Source organism: Neopelma chrysocephalum, unplaced genomic scaffold (genome assembly GCF_003984885.1).
Source record: "Neopelma chrysocephalum unplaced genomic scaffold, ASM398488v2 Primary Assembly neopelma1_180, whole genome shotgun sequence".
In the NCBI taxonomy this organism is placed as follows: Eukaryota; Metazoa; Chordata; class Aves; order Passeriformes; family Pipridae; genus Neopelma; species Neopelma chrysocephalum.
Genome location: NW_020897842.1, coordinates 391,277 through 410,429, shown reverse-complemented (window position 1 = coordinate 410,429; position 19,153 = coordinate 391,277). Strand labels below are relative to the sequence as shown.

Below are 19,153 nucleotides of genomic sequence, written 5' to 3'. Positions count from 1 at the left end.
CTGGGAAAGGGCAAATGTAAAAGGAAAGGGGAGTGAAGGGAAACCCATCTATGTCCTGAACCAGGATTTCCCTGAAAATCAGCTCACAAGTACTTATCAGTTCTGCCAAGATCTCAGGGTCATTTACTCTTTGGCTCTTTGCAAAACAATTCTTAGTGGAGCTGACTCTTTATTGATATATTTCTATTTATATATTTCCAGCACATTTTTTGAGGGATAGGGGGTGAAGTTTTGTGTAAATCAGACTATGAAGTCATGGGCAGAACATTTACTTTCCAGCCATTTAAAATTAAGATGATTTAACAGAGGCCTTTCCCAGATTTTATTACTCTATGAACACCAGCTTTTCAACCCTTAGAACAAAAGCTACACTCCACAGATTTGCTCTTTTTGCCATCAAGAACAAAGTAATCATTCAATAGCTCTTGTATTTATATTTAATTGTCTTCCAAAGGGTTTGTTACAATTGGGGGGTTGGGTGACATGTTAATGGATTAATAAACTATGCAGGGAGTTGTGCAAACTTAATTTCTGTCCTACAGCAAGAACAAACAAGATCATCTTATTGCATGAGAGATTCCAGAGGCTTTATCATCCCTTCAGCACGGAGATTAATCAGTCACAAATGCACATTCCAAAGGAGGACACAAATCATAGGAAATCTCCTTATCGAGTTAATGAGTGACTCACCTCCCTCCATCCCCTCCTCCTGTGCAAGACAGACCGTGGAAAATGCTCCATAAACCTACAGATGATGAATCCAGCACTCAGGAGACAAGGCCAGGGATAAAGTTCCTCTCAGCTCCAAAAGGAGCTGTTTTAAGAAGTCCAAAGCAGAGCTAAGGGAGGGTTTGTGACACTGGATGGGGCTCTCCAAAGAACAGCACTTTAAAAAATGGGTTCCACGTGTAGGACAAATAAGCAATACATTTAAAACAGAGCAAGTGCTACTGAGGGAGGGTGTTCCCACTGATCTGGAGTTTAGCAGAGAAGTATTTACATTTCTTTACAGCCCTAAGCCCTGAATTTGGAGAGGAGTTCCTTTGTCACTAGGTATTTAATTTGTGGTTTTTTTCCAGCTCCGCTTTCCAAAGGAGCTTAGTGACAGCAAATTCAAGCCTGGGGCCAAAAGGAAAGAATCAGATCTACTCTTCTCCCCTAAAAAACTGACTTTTAAGTGTAGCTCAAGCTTAGCACTGGGTGGAAGCCCAGGACAAGACACTAAATATGTGCTAGGTATGTGCAGAGGAATGATAGTGCTGGAGACTTATTGCCTGTAATTAGTCACAGAACAGGCTAATTAATCTCCATATAGCTGCTCTGACAGCAGGACTCACATCCAATTTGGTGAAATGATTGCAGTGGTGATGATCCAGGCAGGACTGCACTGCTGTTTGGAGGTGTGCATTTGAAGGAGAAACAAAAATAAGTGCTCTAGATGGTCTTGCTGTCTGGCTTTTCTGGACTCACTGCTGCTCCTCGAGCTCAGCTGAGGGCTCAGAGCTCTGGAGTAACCTACTGGGAAAGCAAATTCCCATGGTTTCGAGTTTCCTGCTCTCTCAGACTCCAGGTTCAGTGGCTGTTGAGAGCAGGAATGGATTTGGCCACATGGAATCTTCCTCAGAGTGTCCTGGATGAAAGGCCAGGGCAGTGAACAGTCAAGTCTAGAACGTGCTTAGAAGCTGCAAAAATAAAACTGTATTGACATTTAATAAATAGAGAACAGGCAGCAAGCAAGCAAGAGTGAGGGTTCACCACTTTGCCTTCTGTTTGTTATTTGTTTGGGCATATTTATATAAAAGAGGGTACGGATTTGGGATCTATCACTCAGATTGGTCATTCCACCCAGCCAAGCCAAACCTTTAAGCTTTCAGAGAACTTAGCTGAGGACACCTTTGGGCTCGACCACCAGGACACCTCAAGGGACAGTGCAGGCTGGGAGGTGACCCCTGAGCTTCCCCTGACCCCTCCTTTTCGTCCAAGTCTTTGTCCAAGCAGGATCCCTTGTTCTGCTGGGAATCAGTTCACTCCAGTCCGTCACGCTCTCTGTCTGTGCCTGTACCCCTGGGCCTCTGTAGCTGGAAGAACACAAGAAATACAATGTCAGCTTTATCCACCCTTCTCCAAATTTGACTGAGTCAGAGATCTCTTGCCCCTGTGGTCGTTTTTACTCTCCCTCCAGCCACCTGCTGGGAAAAAAGCCGTGCTTCTGCACAGCCACACAGCTTCTGTTCAGCTCTTACTTAATCCTATCCAGAATCTCTTTTTGTTCCATGGCAGGAAGTGGCTTCTGGGCAGCAGGAGGAAGAAAGAAGATGTGTTGTGTCTCAGTAACTGGCTTTAATAGTTACCTGGTCCCAGCCACGTTGGGATGTTCCAAATTAAACAGTGTTTCCAATGCCCATGCCAGCTTTTAGCAGTATTCCCACCCTTGGCATCCCAAAGTAGTTCCAGGACTGTTTCCACTGTACACTTTTCCTCCTGCCTGCCATGTGCTCCACTAGGAGGAGCCTTGCTCCGAAAAATAGGGGAAAAGAGCCCATCCGTGGTCAGTTTGGTGCTGTGATGAAGCCCCATGACAAGCCAGCTGATGAGCACAGAATATTCCAGGCACGAGGGCTCCTCTGTGCTGGTTCTCCAGCACCTCAGGGCTCACAGGAGAAACAGAAACTTTACTCACAATATCCCAGAATGCCCAAATAAGGAACAACATAATCTTAGAGAAGCCCTAGAGAATTAGATAAGGGATGTAACTCAAACAGCACATAAACTAAGCTCTGTGTACCCAAACGAGATAAAGAACAAATGTTACAGTTTTGGGGGGTGAAATACTACGATGCTGTGGCCGCTCAAGAACTGAGGTCAAGACAAGGAAGAAGACCCAGAAGGACCAAAAAAGGACTTCCAGTAAGGGTGTGACTGTGTAAAGCAAACTAATGAATATGTATTAAGTAAGCAAGACCATCTAATGACTACATGAAGAGTGTGTGTGATAAAAAGCCCTGTCCATCTGTCAGTTGAGAGGAGCTCTCCTCCCCATGCCCGGCATGCTGATGAATAAACAACACCCACAAATTGGTGTTAAGGAGTTTGGTTTTGGAGCATCAGGGCCCTTCAGGACCCTGGGCTGAGGGCCCCCAGGACATGTTTTGCCCCTCCAGCTCACCTGGCTGCATGTGCACCACGCGGCAGAGCCTCTTGCCGGGCTGGTTCCTGTACACGGGCTTCACGCAGACCTTGTTGGTGGTGCCCGAGGCCAGGTCTGTGAGCAGCACGCTGTGCACCCGCGGGGACACGCTGAGCACCGAGGCCGGGCCCGTCTGCCGCCGGCACCGCACCCTGTAACCCAGGACCTGCCCGTCAGCAGAATCCCAGGAGGCTTTCAGGGTGTTGGGGCCCATGTCCTCGAAGCGAAGGTGCCTCACTTTGGAGCCCTCTGGAGGAAGAAGATCCGTGTCACCGCTGTGGGACATTTGGAGAGGTCCTTCCTGCCTCCCTCCCTATTCTCCCCCGAGGAGGGGCTGCCAGCCAGCCTGGGCTTTGTTTTCTGTTGTTCACTGTTTTTTAACAGTAGCAAGAGATGAAGATGAAGATAGCAGTGACAATTAAACCAGTCTGGGCCATTCCACAGTTGGAAAGGTCTAATTTCTGCCTGCCAAGGATCCTGCCTGTCCCTGCTCTCCCAGGGGCCAGAAGCAGGAGGGGTGGGGATTGAGGGCTGCCTCCTCCAGGTAGGGAGGAGTGGACATATGTGGCTTTAGAAAGGTTAACTCAGGTGATGTTGCCAATGTCTGGTATTTTCCTTAAAGCATCCAATCCCTGGATTCATGTGGGAATCTCACCTTCCATTAAAATCCCAGACTAGTAGCTTTTAGACCTGGTAGATGCAGAGACCCAACATAACTCTACATCTCCACAATGGAGGAGCTCGGCCTAATTAGTCCTTAACTTTGTCCAGCACAAAGTACTTTTGTTCACACCCTTAGGCACTGACTGTGACCTCCCACACCCTCAGCTCTGTCATTCCCTGAGCTCCTCACTCTTGAGCCCTGATAAGAGCTGGACTTTGCCTCCTGCAATACCTTTACAGGTATTTCTTCAAAGGAGAAGCTTCTGGTTAAACTTCTACCCCTCGAATGCTCAATCACAATGAACAGACACTGAGGAGACAGGAGGAAAAGGCAGTTTTCTTTCTCTTTTAGAGATCTGGCAATCTCCATGTCCATTCTGCTTGTGCTGAACCAGCAGCATCAGCACCCCCTGTAACATCCATTATACTGTGTGTGTCTGATTCTCTTCAGTCCTCACACACCTGCTGCATCCTGATGGCACATCATCAGAAGCTGCAGCTTTCCCCTTGCCATCCCACCCCAGTAACTGGATTCAGAGTTCTCTGGCCTCACCTAGAGGCAGGTGGGAAAGACACAGGGATGCTCCAGAGACTCCTTGTTCCCTGCTGCTCACTCACCTTCCTGGGTGCACGCCTTGGCTGACAGGGATTTCTCCTTCCCCGACCTGTAGATTGCAGTCACAGTCACCAGGTAGGTGGTGTTGGGTGCCAGATTCTCCACCACGGTGCTGTTGTGGCTCCCATCCACCTCCAGCACCTTCACTGAGTTCCCTGGCAGGGGTCCATACAGGACCTGGTAGCCCATCACACTGTCCAGGGTGGGAGCCCAGCTCACGTGGAAGCTGCGTGGCCCAGACTCTGAGATGAGAACCTGAGCTGGGCTTATCTCCTCTGGAAGAAATGAAAAGAAATATGAGTGAGGATGTAATTCAAGCATAATTGACCTACACCATACTTGGCTTTCAGGAGATGGAAGAAAATCAACCCAGCAAGTGGATGTTGATAGTCACCCAGGTCAGCACAACCCCACTCAGCCCAAAGAGATTGATTTCTCTACCTGTGCTGCACAGACTGGCCAGAACTACACAGCCAGAACTGTTCTTGCTCACAAGAAATTAATATCAGACACAAGTTCACCTTGGCTTTGCTCGGGTTTTCAGTGTGCCACCTTTTTGCATGTTGCCATCCAGCATAAATCTAAGTTACTCTCTGGCCCAAATGATTGGTCTGCACAGAGGGATTGGTTTCTGCTCCGAGCGCTCCCCCTCTCCTTCCCTCTTACACAGAGTTCCCATCAGTCACATACACCTGCTTCCAGCACCCTCCTCTCCCCCAGCTGCTCCTCCAGCCTCCAGGTAGGAGACAGGGAGCTCCTTGTTCCCAGAGCAGCTGCTGCAGCCTCACACATTTTACCTGCCAGTGTGGTAACCCTCGTTGTCTGGGGAGGGAAGTAGTGGACGTTGGACTCAGGAATGAGGGCCACCTCATAAGTGGTTTCTGGTGCAAGGTTGCTCAGCACGAGGCTGGTGTGAGCCCCAGACACCTGCTTTGTCCTCTTCCTTGCTGGATCATCTCTTGGGGCATATTCCAGGGTGTAGTAGCCAGTTTCTTGGGAGAGCAGCTTGGGCCACATCAGACGGAAGCTGCTTGAGGTGACATCGACTGCGTGGAGCCGATTGGCTTGGAGAACATCTGCAAGGGAAACAGGGGCAGGAATCAATACACAGAACATGGAACATCTGAAATCCCAGCCCTTCTGGGTGGGAGATGCAGCTGGCAGCAGCACTGGCTGATCCCTGAAGTCACCAAGGTGTGGCCCATCCTGAGCTCCCTGTGGAAACCACCTCCCAGCGAAGCCAAACTGCTGAATTCTGTCCTGTGTGTGAAGCGGCCCAGAGTGTGAAGAACTACATTTCTCCCTGCTCTCTGCCAGTGCCCAGTGGCCAGGAAGAAGGGGCAGGAACTGGGGACTGCCCAGCATTGCTGAGCCAGCTGAATTCACCCCAGCTGAGGTCACTGCCCACGGGGTTTCACAGAGCTCTGTTGTTCAGTGACATTCAACATTCAGAGCCCTCTTGTGCCGTCTCACCTCTCCCCGCCCCTGCACAGAGGCTTCTCTTCAAGGCTCACGCTACCTTTGAGTCTCAGACCCCAAATGCCAGGCACAAATACCTCTTCTGATGCTCACATCACCCCCAGCTTCCTCTGTTACTTGACCCTTCCCACATGCGTGGCCTCCCAAGCCCATCTTGGGCAGAATTCCACTGTTCTCTGGTCTTCCAGAGGGGCAGAAACACACGGGACTTTGTTTCTCCAGGGGAGTGACATATGAAAACACAAAGATGCTCTTCTATTTCTAAAGAATTTTTAGAAGCACCCCGAGCCTTGAAGAAGTGCATTTGCCCTGCACAGTGTCACTCCTGAAACATTACGATAGAACCCTCCAGCTCATGCCTAAATCCTTCACAGAGTCCTGTGGGTAGTTCTGTCTGGCTCCCCAATGCACAGAGGAAAAAAGAGGCACAAAAGTCTGCCCAGACCTGCAAAGTGGGGTCACTTTGCACTCCCAGACTTGTCCTTTAACAGGGAGAGGATCAGCTTCTCCTCCTCCAAGCTGCTCAGAGTCCCTGCCAACTCCCCTGTACCAAGTAAAACAGCCTCAGTTTTTCCTCTGAGCTGTTCTTTGGCTCTCCCAGGCAGGCAGGAACATTTCCCTGCCTGCTCCATGCCCTGCCCTCCCATCCACATGCTGCCAGCCAGCAGCACTCCACCCGCTTGGAGCGTGGAGAGGCTGGGAGAAGGATCAGAGGTCCTGGGATGCTGCACCCTTCTGTGAGCCCCACAAAACACCAGTGGCCAAGCCACGAAGGAACAGGGAGCAGAGGAAAGGCCTCAGTGCCAAAAGTCCTGCCAAAAGCTCAGGGAATGGAAATAAGTGAGCCTGGAGTTTCAGGGACACTGTGAATAAATCAGGCACATCAAAGTGACAGGGCACAGGAAGCCCACGGCAAACAGCTCTGCCCCTCCTTGCCAGATCACAGATTCTTTAAGCATATAAAGAGGGCAATAATCCCCAGAAAATAGATGTTCATGGAGTGCTTCCCAGCACCTCCTTGTTCCCAGAGGGAAGCAGCAAGTTAATCTCCTGTATTAGACCCAGGCAGGATCCAGCAACGCTCAGAGGCAGCTCATGACACACTTTTCCTTCCACCTCCTGCCTCTTGGTGACTTTGAAGCACTATTTTGCAGCCACAAGTTTGTTGGCATCCTCTGAACTCTGGCAAGGTCAGGATCAGACTTGCAGGAATGCTGCTGCTTTCCTGAGGGGCAGCAGGTGAACCTTTCCAGCCCTGGGTGGATGGTCCCCTCTCTGCTGCAGGGATTTGGGACAAACCACTTCTGCTTCACGGGTTTAGTTCTCTGGTTTGATATGGATGGGGGAGGATTCTGGTTCTGGGAGGGAGGGAATACACTCCTCCATTACCAGGGTGGAAATTCAAGGTCTGAGATCCCTCCCTCTGGTCATCTGCTTATATTCAATTCCAGGTGAAGACACCAGAGGACTTCACCGTGCCAGAAGTTATCCAGGACTTGATTTCAGATCAGAAACGTGTTACCCTGAGCTGAGTACCCATGGGAAGTGGCTGATGTTTTGTGCCTGCTGGGCACATGGGCTCCTCCAAAAACTTGGCTCAGAAGGTGGAGCCTGAGGATGGAACAAGTCAGCAGCTGTCAGTTCAAGGGGCTGAGTGGAGAGCAAGTGGGAGCAAGCACAGAACCTGGTGTCACCTCAGAGGAATGCCCTGGTTTCACAAGGTTGGTCCTTCCCCAGGAGAGCACCAAATGCCATCTGTTGGGTACATACTGATATATAAGATGCAGTGGAAAGAGCCTGTGCTCCTTCCCAGCCTGAGTTCCTCTCTTTCCCACTCAGAAGGAGCCAGCTGTGCCATAGCCAGGCTGGCTGGCAGCTGCCTTCTGCAGACTTGTTGTGTCGGGACCATGTGCCAAGGAAAAAGAGAGGGTGTGAACACACGCATCCATCCACAGTCTGCTGTCTTGCACCCCTTCCACGTAGCAGCATCACTGGCACTATTTCAGGTCCAGCATGTCTCTCTCTGTGGAGACTGAGCTGTTCCACGGAGGGTTCTCAGCCCACCTGAGGCAGCAGCAGCTCAGCAGGGACCCTTGTGGTGGGGTGTCTGTGGAGCAGGCACAGAACACCCCGTTCCTGGAAAGGAGGTGGAAGGAGCAGAGCAACTCTTGACAAAGCCTGTTTGTGCCTCTACAAAAGGCTTCACTGTTTTTTTAACAGTAGCAAGAGATGAAGATGAAGATAGCAGTGACAATTAAACCAGTCTGGGCCATTCCACAGTTGGAAAGGTCTAATTTCTGCCTGCCAAGGATCCTGCCTGTCCCTGCTCTCCCAGGGGCCAGAAGCAGGAGGGGTGGGGATTGAGGGCTGCCTCCTCCAGGTGGGGGAGAGTGGACATCTGTGACTTTAGAAAGGTTAACTCAGGTGATGTTGCCAATGTCTGGTATTTTCCTTAAAGCACCAACCCCTGGATTCACGTGGGAATCTCACCTTCCATTAAAATCCCAGACTAGTAGCTTTTAGACCTGGTAGATGCACAGAATGCTGCCCTCAGGCACAGCAGAGTAGTTATTACCCTTGCAGACCTTATGATCTTCAAGACAATCTTGTGCTGCAGGAGATTTCTCATTTTGGGATGCTGTTTTATACCATCTGGATCCAGGATGCTCTAGAAGCTAAATAACCACTGAAAGAAAACATCTGGGGGTCTGGTACAGGAGGGGGGCTGTTGGCACTGCCCCATGCACGGGAGAGAAGTGAGTGTTTGGGGGAGAACACACAGTCCCTGTGTGGGGTTTGTTAAATGAACACAGCTGGAAACAGCAAGGAATTGCTACACAGGGAAGATTCTGTGGAAAGGGTTACTGGGACACTAAACCCAGCTCCAACCAACTCACAGAGCAAAAGGCAAATAAGGAACTAAATCAGGATTTCCAATGGAGAGAGAACCTCCAGAAAATCCGTGGAAAGTCTGCAGAGTCATAGTAACTCCCTCAGTGTTCCAACAAATCCAGAGGCACCTGGGAGGCTGCTTTGCAGTCAGGGCAGTCCCACAGTGATGGGCTGTGGAGAGAACACCCCGTGGGCAGTGCAGAATGCAGGTCAGCAGGGGATACTGCCCTTGGCTTCCCAGTGCCTGTCCCCTGGCCAGGCTTTGGATCTCCTCAGACCCTCTCCTGGATGGTTTAAAAACATGGACTGATGAAAAATCTGACCTGCTGCCTGTTCCCTCCCACAGCAACCACCACAACCCCAGAGAAACACCTTTGTGTCCTCCACCCCCATCAGCTGGCACAGAACCAGACAGACACACGTTTCAGAGAAAAAAAAACCCACCCTGAATATGAAAATCAAGTTCAAGGGGCTCAGACACCTCTCCCACAGTCAGCAGCCTCCTGCTGAGGTTGAATCGTTTCCCGTTTGGGAAACCTTTGGTTAACAGCCTGTGCAGGTGGGGGCATTTTCCTGCTCTGCTGAGATTGTACGGATGCCTGACCTGCATGACTCACTTCAAAGGCTTGTGGGGTTTTTAAGGAATCCAGAGAATACCCTGCCTGAGCCTCCTTCCTTCATTACCGACTGAACAACTCCTTACAAACACAAACTCATCTCACTAACACATCTCCAAGAGGGAATTTGTCCCACTCAGTCATGGAACCTTCCAAGGGGAGTAGAGATGTTTGTCCCAGACCTCCCAAAAGCTCTGGTTTATGTTTGGACCTGTAGCACTGTGGGCAGTTTGCAAGGGCAGCACCTGTGGGCCAGGAGGACCACTGGTTTTGGGGGATTCTCCCACTGCCTGCCCCGCAGAGCCAGGCATTAACTCATCCTCATTAACACTTAAATAAATGACTAGTGGGCTTATCTGGGCAACCAGCAGAGAGAGATTGCGCTGCTGCCCACACACAGGGGTGTTTTGAAAGATTCCCTCTGGGCTGCTTGGCATTGTCATGTGGTTTTTTCATCTGAACTCATCTTCAGCCCCGTTCCAAACCCCCAGTGACCACAACCCCGCGCCAGCCTACCTCGGATCCCATCCTGCAGCTCCTTGGTGATGATGGGCAGGTCATCCACGTCCACAAAGTGCAGGTGTTTGTCTGGGGGCTGGCTGGCAGCAGCAGAGAGCTCCAGGTAGTTGCCCCGGCCCGTGCTGACGATGAACACTGTCACCCCCATGTCCTTCAGCAGCTGCATGGGCTCCGAGATGTCATCGGTGGAGAAACCATCCGTCACCCAAACCAGCACCTTGGGCACGTCTGGCCGGGCTCCAGCCTCGCCACTGAAGAGCTTTTCCTTGGCGAAGGACAGAGCTTTGCCCGTGTTGGTGTCTCCCATGAGCTGCCGCGTGTCCCGGATCGCCTGCCTCAGGCTCCCGCCGGACGGGTGCCGGTCGAACGGGAACTCCATGGTGGGCATGGTGCTGATGTGGATGATGCTGGTCTGGACGTCTCTGGGGCCGAAGGTGAAAGGTTCCAAAAGGTCCCACATGAATTCCTTGACCCTGGAGAACTCATAGTGGGAGACGCTGGCAGAGCTGTCCAGCAGGAAGAGGAGGTCCCCCTCTGTGTTGGAAATAGGCGGCCGCGGACCTGGAAGGGAAAGGGAGAGGGAAGAGTGTTAAGAGGAGGGATGTGAACCCAAAACCTGCCAGGAAAGCTTTGGTTGTTCTGTGCCAAATCTGAGAATTCAGTGAGAGGTGTTTGGTGAGATGGCAGAGTTCCCCCAGATCTCCTGGAATGACAGGAGAAATCAGGCAGAGCCTTCGGAAATGGAGAATGTTAAAGTTACTTGGAGGTGACTGTTCACAAGAGCCTGTGGTGACAGGACAAGGGGGATTCAAACTGACAGAGGATAGGTTTAGATTAGATATTAGGAAGAAATCCTTCCCTGTGAGGGTGGGGAGGCCCTGGCACAGGTTGCCCAGAGAAGCTGTGGCTGCCCCATCCCTGGAAGTGTCCAAGGCCAGGCTGGACAGGGCTTGGAGCAACCTGGGCTGGTGGAAGGTGTCCCTGCCCATGGCAGGGGGTGGAAATGGATGATCTTTAAGGTCCCTTCCAACCCAAACCATCCTGTGATTCTCTGATCCTCTGACTAATCTAGAGAGGCCAAGAGGAGGCAGGAGACCTGCCATCCACCTGGATCACAGCCAATTCCATGTGACCAGCACAGCTCAGCCCTGTGCCACAGACACACCCTCCAGTGACCTGGCACTGAGAGCTGAGCAGAAAATGAAAGTGAAGTCCAGTGAGCTTTCCTGTGTGCCTGCAGCAACTGCCATTTCATCACCACGTCATGCAGTGGAGCTGAACTGTGACCCACAGGTCCCTGCCACTGGTTCCTGGAACTCCTACTGGCATTCCAGGAGGGCTTTGTTTAGGGCTTCTGGCTGCACGAGCGAGGCAAGCACACGTAGCCATGGCTCTCTGCTTTTTAGGGGGGGGAGGTTTAGGCTGGGTACCAGGAAAAGGTTCTTCCCCCAGAGGCTGGTTGGGCACTGCCCAGGCTCCCCAGGGCAGTGGGCACAGCCCCAAGGCTGCCAGAGCACCTCTGAGGGACAGGGTGGGATTGTTGAGGTGTCTGTGCAGGGCCAGGGGTTGGTCTGGATGATCCTGATGGGTGCCTTCCAACTCAGCATATTCTATCATTTTCTCTCTGCTGGCAGAAGTACAAGCCACTGACTTGGCTGGCAGGACACAGGGAGAGATCTTGGAACACGGCTGCCACCTCCCTGGGGGAACATCGTGGTTCCTCACTGGTTTGAGGAGTGTCACTCGCTTCCCAAATGTAGCAACAAACAGCTGTGAAAGCTCCTGGCCCTGGCAGGGCAGGGGGCAGTGGCCAGAGGACACTGCTCACAAGCAGTAAACAACAGGGTCACATGCACAAACCCTGGGAGGGGAATCTGGAGTTCACCCCGAGGGAGCAAACACAAGCAGAAATCCCACTGCTGCCAGAACTACCCGCACAGGGAACACCCCTGGGAAAACCAGCATGGAACACCCCACTCAAAGAGAAGGACATCAAAGGAGAGTCACAGCCGTGCCCTCTGGTCTGTACCCTGCAGGTCTGGGGCACCCAGAGAGCTGGGCAGAACACTGCCATCCTTCAAGCATAGCTGGGAATAGCTGTGTTAATTAGGAACAGCTACAGCCTGACACCACAAGGTTCTGCCTGCAGGGGAGAAAGCACTGATTAACAACAACTGATTAACAACTGGTTAACAAAACCAACAGCTAAACCCAGTGGTGGGCAGGGTGTATTTTGGAGCTGAAGGGACTGTCTGTGGGTGGAGCAGAAGCCTCATCCTTCGTGCAGACAAACGCCATCTACCTAACACTCAGCCCTGCAGGAGATGCAAACGAATCGCTCCCATTCAGATTTTGGCGGCGGAAAGAACCCGTTAAAAGGAAAAAAAAATCGAGACAAAGGCTCTCGCTGCACCAGGAGCGTGGCAACGCTTCCAAAGCCACTGGGCACCCCCTCGTCCTTCCCCTCATCCTTCTCCCTGCTCCTTGTCCCGCATCCAACCCAAACATGCCATCCGTGCCAGAGGTGGGGCCGGGGAGGTTGGTTGCCGCTAAATCCCTGCCTTACGCAAGCGGCTGCTGCTGTTTTCGGGCAGTTCCCTCGCTCCAGACGGAGGGATGATGATTGGCCGCCTGGCAGCGTGCCAAGTGAGGATCTCTCACTTTCAGCGGGATTTGGAGGGAAGAGGCATCCACGAGCGCTCCCCTGTCAGGTCTTCGCTTGGAATCACTCTGCAGACCTCCTGTCACTGCGCTCTGCTTGACTCCAGGGAACGACAGAGAGCACAGGGCAGGATCCTCTTGTCGCTGCCTGGTCGATAAACTCAGATCAGACACGCAGAGAAGCGTTTGGAAGGGACTGACAGGGGAGCAACACGTCACTATGGAGACACGGTGCTGCCTGTTGGCTCTTCCAGGAGAAAAACAGCTGGCCAGACTTCCCTGTGATGCTGACAGGAGACATCCGCTTGCAGAGCTCCCCCTGCTCTCAGCTGGGACCTGAACACATGCCACACGCCTGATTTACGTGGGGCTTGGAGCTCGTGGAGCATAATTACAGCCAGAAAAGATCATGTCCTGTCTTGGTTAACTGTGCTTGACGTTCCACATTTGTCTTCTCATCTCGTTGTTTGGCCACGCGAGGGAAAAAAAAAGGTTCTCCTGTGAGTGGAGGCAGGTTTGGAGGTTGAGGAACACGGACTGTGCTTCCCTGTGGCCCCTTTGGATCACAGTGAGAGGCAGGAGGGGAAAGGCACCACCTCTCCCAGACAGAGAGGTGTCCCACCAAGCCACCCAGGAGGGGTTTTACACTTCAAACCACGTCAGAGAAGGCTGTGCCAGGGGAGAGGAGTTGATCACACACTTGATTGAGGAGCTGAGCCCCACCAGGCACAATAAACTTGTGTGACTAAAAGCCCAAACTGCCCGTGCAGGTTCCAGCTCGTCTGTGCCATGGATTTCAGGCTGAGGGTTGAGAAATGGCCCTTCAGACAAATCCCAACGGCAGGAAGGAAGCTGTGCTGTCATCTCTTAGGATCTTTCCAGGAGTTTCATTATCTCTGCTGTTTTATTTGGAGCCTCAAGAGATCTGGAATCCTGGAATTACAGCAGGTGCTGAGCTGTGCTTCAGAGATCAGTAAGGGCTCCCTACAAAGTGGGTATGGATGGGCCAAGTCTTTATTTTTCACTCACTGCCTCCACAGGGATGGCAACATCCCCATCATTTTCAGCTGATGCTCGTCCAGAGTAACCCAGTAATGACAATCTGGTTTCATTTATCAAAGCCCAGACTATCAAATGGTCACACTTTACACTGATGCAACAGAGATCTGAATCTGGACCCATAGAGGAAAGTGGTGGAACCGTGTGATGCTCTGCCTTGACTCTGTGCCTTGGTGCATGAAATCAATACCCACTGCCCTGAACAATCTAATCATTCCTGAGCGTGTGGAAGCACCACTGGCCGTCCAGCAGCTTCTTCCCTTTGCCCACTGCAGCTGGAATGAAGCCACAGTCCTTCACCTTCGGTCAAGTCCCAAGGGAACAGGGTTATGGATGTGCATCCTGACCTCTCAAACAGCCCCTCTCGGTGTGTGATCAGGGCACAGCATCCCAACACCTCTGGACAAGCACCATCCCATTCCCAGGAGCCCTCCCAGGCCAGCTGCTTGCTCGGGGCTGCCTTAGGGAGCCCCCAGAGGAGCTGAGGAGGCTCCACATCAAAAAGCTGCTGGGTGGGCATCTCTCCCCCACCAGCAGGTTCATTCCCCTGCGGGTGCCCGGCAGTAACACAGCACACACCTCCGCCTCTGGAGCAAGGCACAATCCCTCTGGAATGCCGCGGCTTGCTCTGTCGCATGCCCTGAAGGTCTGAGCATTGTTTTTAGCCCGAGCTGGGAAGCTGCCACATACACTCCCAGGGCAGCAGAGTGGCAGGACAATAGGAATGACGGCTGCCTGCGTGGACTTTGAGCGCTGCGGCAATGCCAGAAGCAGCAGCACCATTCCTGAACCAGCTTGGGACACTGAGGGACAGAATCCAGCACCCTGCAAGGAGATCTGAGCTACAGACACAGCCTGCTCTGGGTACCAGAAACAGAATCAGACCCCAGCAGTCTGAGCTGCTCTCTGAGTCCGAGGACCTCCTGTCCACACAGATATGAGATTCTCTCCCCTTTCCCACTGGATTACACTTCCCAGGTGCAGTGAAAACCAGACACAACCAGCACTAGCCCTGCAGCCACAGAACCTTTCCTACTTGTGAGGAAAAAGGCAGTTCAAAAATGAATTGCACCAGCTCAGCCACCACGGTGTGGGATAAGTCTCTGCCCAGCACCACAGTGCAGGGACCAGGAATGAGACATTCACCTCCTCCACATCCCTTTTCCCACTGTCAGTTCTGCAGGACTGACCCACACTCATTTTCCACGAACAGTGTCCAAGAGAAAGCATTTTAAAGAGAAACTGTAATAACTGAATGACAGAGATTAGCAAGAGGAGAAGACAAGGATAGTGTTAATCACTGGTTTTACTTCTCTTAATGCGTGTCCTTCAGAACAGAGGTAACAGTGAGGAGCAAGGATTTTTTCCATATGATTACACTAAACTCTGCAAGTTTTTGAAATAGTTTCCTTTTCCCTACTGGAAACAAACAGGACAACATTTCCAATAGGTGATTTTAGGCAGGTTTGTTTGTTTGTGCCAGCAAAGGAACACACAAGTATAACTCTACACCTAAAGCGTCAATACGACCTCAGCTTTTATTCTGAAAAGGTTTCGGGAGAAGCTCTGTGGAGCAGGAGGTATTAAATGGGGGAAAGCACCACGGGAATGCCTCGCCTTTCCAGGCACTCACCTCGCTCAGGTGTGTCCTGTCCCGCAGCAAACCGCAGCCACAGACCGAGAGAAAGCACCGCCTTGGCCAACATAGCAAAGCCTGGTCCTGGGCAAACTACCTTAAATCCAGCAGCCGGGCTCTGTGAAGGCAGATGAAAAGCTTAAGATCAGTCATAGTACGCGCACGGATCCGCCAGATCCCGGGGTGCCACTTCCACGCTGCTCATGCCTCGGGATCCGGCTGCTCCTCCCCGTGCGTTTCGCTGGGCTGTGGTGCAAGCTCTGGCTCCTGGAGGCAATTTTCCTTCCTTCCCCCCCTTGCCCCCCCCACACTCCTTTTAGAGTCATAAATCCATCTTGACAGGAATAGCTGGAGGAGAGGCACACACGGCACCCCTGCTGCTCTTCCTCTCCCCGAAGTTAAGCCTGCCCCAGGAGCGGGGGGGGGGGGATTCGGTTGCAGCCCGAGTGCAGCTGGGCTGGTTTGAAAAATATATCCCCGTAGATAAAAACTTTGGCCCTGCGAGAGACACTGGCAGCGGGCCAGCTGCCAAGGAGGGGGGGAGAAAAAAAGGAGGGAAAAGCTCAGAGAAATCCAAAGCTCTCTGCTCTGGAATGAGCTGGAAGAAGGAGAAACACGTATATAAAGGAAAGAAAAAAAGTAGAAAGGCTGGGGAGCTGCCCTGCCCTGGGAATATTGGCTAATCTTCGGGGAGGAGGCACGGAGCATTCCGCAGGTCCTAGCGCTGCCCAGCGTGTCCCTGCCCTGCCTGGGGGACACACGGGGGGACACACGGACCTGCTGTGCCCTGGGGAAGGGCTGGTGCAGTCACAGAGCCTGCACAGAGCTGCTGCCGGGGTGGGAGAGGGGATGGAGCGATCCTGGGAATTGGGGAGCGCCCGTGGATCATCTCCCTCGGCGTGGTGTTAAATACATCCTCAGGTCTGCGCTCCTGAGTCAGAGGGGACTCACACACCTAAAGATAAACCTGTGACAAACGTCTTGCTGGATGGAAGGGGCTCAGAGTTTGGCAGAGAGCAAATCCCAAAGCCCCCAGGGGTCAGCCTGCACTGGCTGCAGCCTCTCAATGCTCCCGTGCAGGAGAATCAGCCAGAATACAAACCAAACCAAACCTTTCCCTTCTCCTGGCTGCCCTGCTCTCCATGGATCTGCTTCTGGCTCCTACTCATCAGCTACAGGTGACAACAGCCCCTTTCCCTCTTTCCCTGTGGGTTTTTGGCTGCTTCTGGACAGATCCAAGATGTTACTCGTAGAGGAAAAAGCTGGAAAGTTCCACCTAATTATGAAGACACTCATCAACCATCACCTTCTTAACACAGGGAGTGACCAACAGGACAGGCTGAAAAACAGCAGAGGAGGAATGCTCAGAATTTTGTGGGATTTATGAAACCAGTGAGCAATATTTCCCCCAGTTTGATTTTCTCCCCCCCTGGGGGATTGCAAAAAAAGCGAAGAGGAGTTAGGGGCCAAGGGGTGTGCAGGGGGGAAAAAAGTTGTATCCAAACTCGTCCACCAAGTGGAAAGTCAGAACAGGCCCAAAAAATCGGATCTAATTGAGAGACCGTGGATTCAGTCAGCTAATTGGGCACTTGGTTGGTGTTCCCCTGCCAGCCTGGTACCATCTGCCTCACACAGGAGCTGTGCAGCGTCAGGCTGTGCAATGACTGTGTCCCATGTAGCCCTGTATGAGAGGCAGCATCATCCACTGGTTCCCACAGGCTGGGATAAGCACTATCCCAGATGCTCAAGAGAAGGAGATACCCCTGCTCTCATCCTGAGATCCCCTCAAAGGTGCCAATCTGGGTCCTGAGGCAGTAGGAGGAGCAGGTACTGTGGCAGAGGAGCTGTCAGTCTGCAGCCTCACGTGGCAAGGAATTTTTCCAGGGAAAAATCACACAGCAAAGCAAATCACACCGTGGTCTAATTCACCAATCTGAGCAAATCCATCAGCTCCTTTTGCAGAGATTCACATTCCATTCAGGTGCTGCTGCATCGACCATGGTGGCAGCCAAGGAGGTAAAAGGCTTTCCAAGCCCCTGCTGAGTGCAGGATTTGTCCAGTCTCATCCTTGTTCTCTCCTGGTGTGTGTGTATGTCCTGCTTGCTGTTCTCACACTGGCTGGATTCTGGACCTGGGATACCGAAGGGATGAGCTGGAGGAAGCAAGTGTTGCCCCACTGCAGACCATTGGCTTCTCATCAACGAACCCAGACAGTCCTGCCCCATCCTCCTCCTGCCCCAATGTCCTGTTCTGAGAAAATGATCTAGAAATGCTCTGGGTCTTGTTCCCAGGGCTCTCAGATGCACATCCAGAGCCCCTTGAACAGGGCTGGTGGGTATCTGGAGATGATTTCCTTCCATTACTCACTTCCCAAGGAAGTGTTGCTCATCTTAGAATAATTCCCTTTTTTTGCCATTTTATCAATGTGAATGCCATTCAGCCTCACACCCTGCAGCCTGGAGGGATTTCAGCCTTTATGTCCCTGTAGGTCCTGCTGGGATAGGTGGAAGCAGGAAAAAGCAGCCTGGAAAATAATTAGATCTTAACACAGTTCGGGTTTATTTTTAAACTTTACAGTAATTGGCAAATCCTGTTTCCAGTAAGGCTGGTGCCTGCTCATGCTGATTCTTTCCTGGATGCATCCTGCACTCTTCAAGTGTCACTCCAGATCTGCTCCTGCATAAATTGAGCTCAAACTCTGGCTGCAGATCTCAGCTCAGGCTCAGCTCAGGTTCTCCACCTGCCTTGGACTTGGCCAAAATTCCCCCCGAGGGTGATCCAGGCACAGAACAGCCCAGGATCAACTGACAACTGCAAGAAGGAAAAACCAAAAATCCCAAATGAAAGCCACCACCCCCCCAATCAACCCCATTTTGGTTGTGATGTTGCTGAGTGAGGCTCAGGCAGGTACACACACATATTTTACAGAGCACAAGCCCTCAGCTGGTTCTGGTGTCGTGCTGTGGCTGCTGTGACACTCCAGGGATGTAAACAACCCACAATTTCTGGAGAGATGCAACATCCTCTCCGAGACAAATGACTGCAGCTGGAACAAACACGGGCTTTTGGGAACACAGCCTTGTTTCAGCTCCACATAGGCGGGTTTGTTTGCTGGGGGATCTATATATGGCAGTTTGGAAATTCCCCATTTGGAAAGGAAGCGGAGCGGGAGGATGGCGGGGGTGAAAACTTCCCCTTGGGCTCCAGGGCAGGTTTGTGCAGCCCAGCACAGGTGGGGAGATACCCAAGGAGCCAGGGATCCAACTGGAACCCGTGCACCAGGTCTTGGGCTGGAAGATCAGACCCCAGCAGAGGATGCTGAGAGCCACCAAAACACCAACGGCATTCCCAGGTTTTCCCCCAAAATGACCAGGCACAGCTCATCCCACTGCCCCACTCACACTCAGCTTCTACACAGCTCCAGGCTGCGTGGCCAGAGGGCATGAACTTCAACTCCCTGACCCCAGAAATGCCAGCCTGACTCCCAGCAGAGGATCAGGCCCCGTGCTGCCACTTCTCAGTTAACAGTGTGTCGTGGAGTGTCCAGCCTCAAGTCATCTCTTATTTTTGTTTGACTTGGAAGACAAACTACAAAAATAGACGTGTTTACTCGCTGCATTCACCAGTTTTATGTTTCTCAGGAGTCGACCAGTGCCTAGGAATGACTCCACAGTGAGGTAAGGTTTAGCTTATAGATGATCTCTTTTATCCCAAAGCATCCTAAAATGTCACACAACACAAGAATACAGCCAGTGAAGTGCAGGAGCAGCCTAGACTCTCAACCCTAAATTCAGAGTGCCTCAACCCTAAATTCAGAGTGCCTC

General features: G+C 51.9%; 1 protein-coding gene across 1 annotated transcript; it reads right to left on the bottom strand.

The window, feature by feature from the left end:
- Positions 1-414: 414 nt before the first annotated feature.
- VWA1 (von Willebrand factor A domain containing 1) lies at positions 415-15,949 on the bottom strand. Its single transcript, XM_027702145.1, has 6 exons — positions 15,327-15,949; positions 9,971-10,534; positions 5,264-5,542; positions 4,469-4,741; positions 3,167-3,436; positions 415-2,078 (listed from the first exon to the last, which is right to left on the bottom strand). The coding sequence occupies exons 1-6, from the start codon at positions 15,397-15,399 to the stop codon at positions 2,038-2,040; spliced, it is 1,500 nt and encodes a 499-aa protein (XP_027557946.1). The 5' UTR covers positions 15,400-15,949; the 3' UTR covers positions 415-2,037.
- Between the last annotated feature and the right edge of the window lie 3,204 nt (positions 15,950-19,153).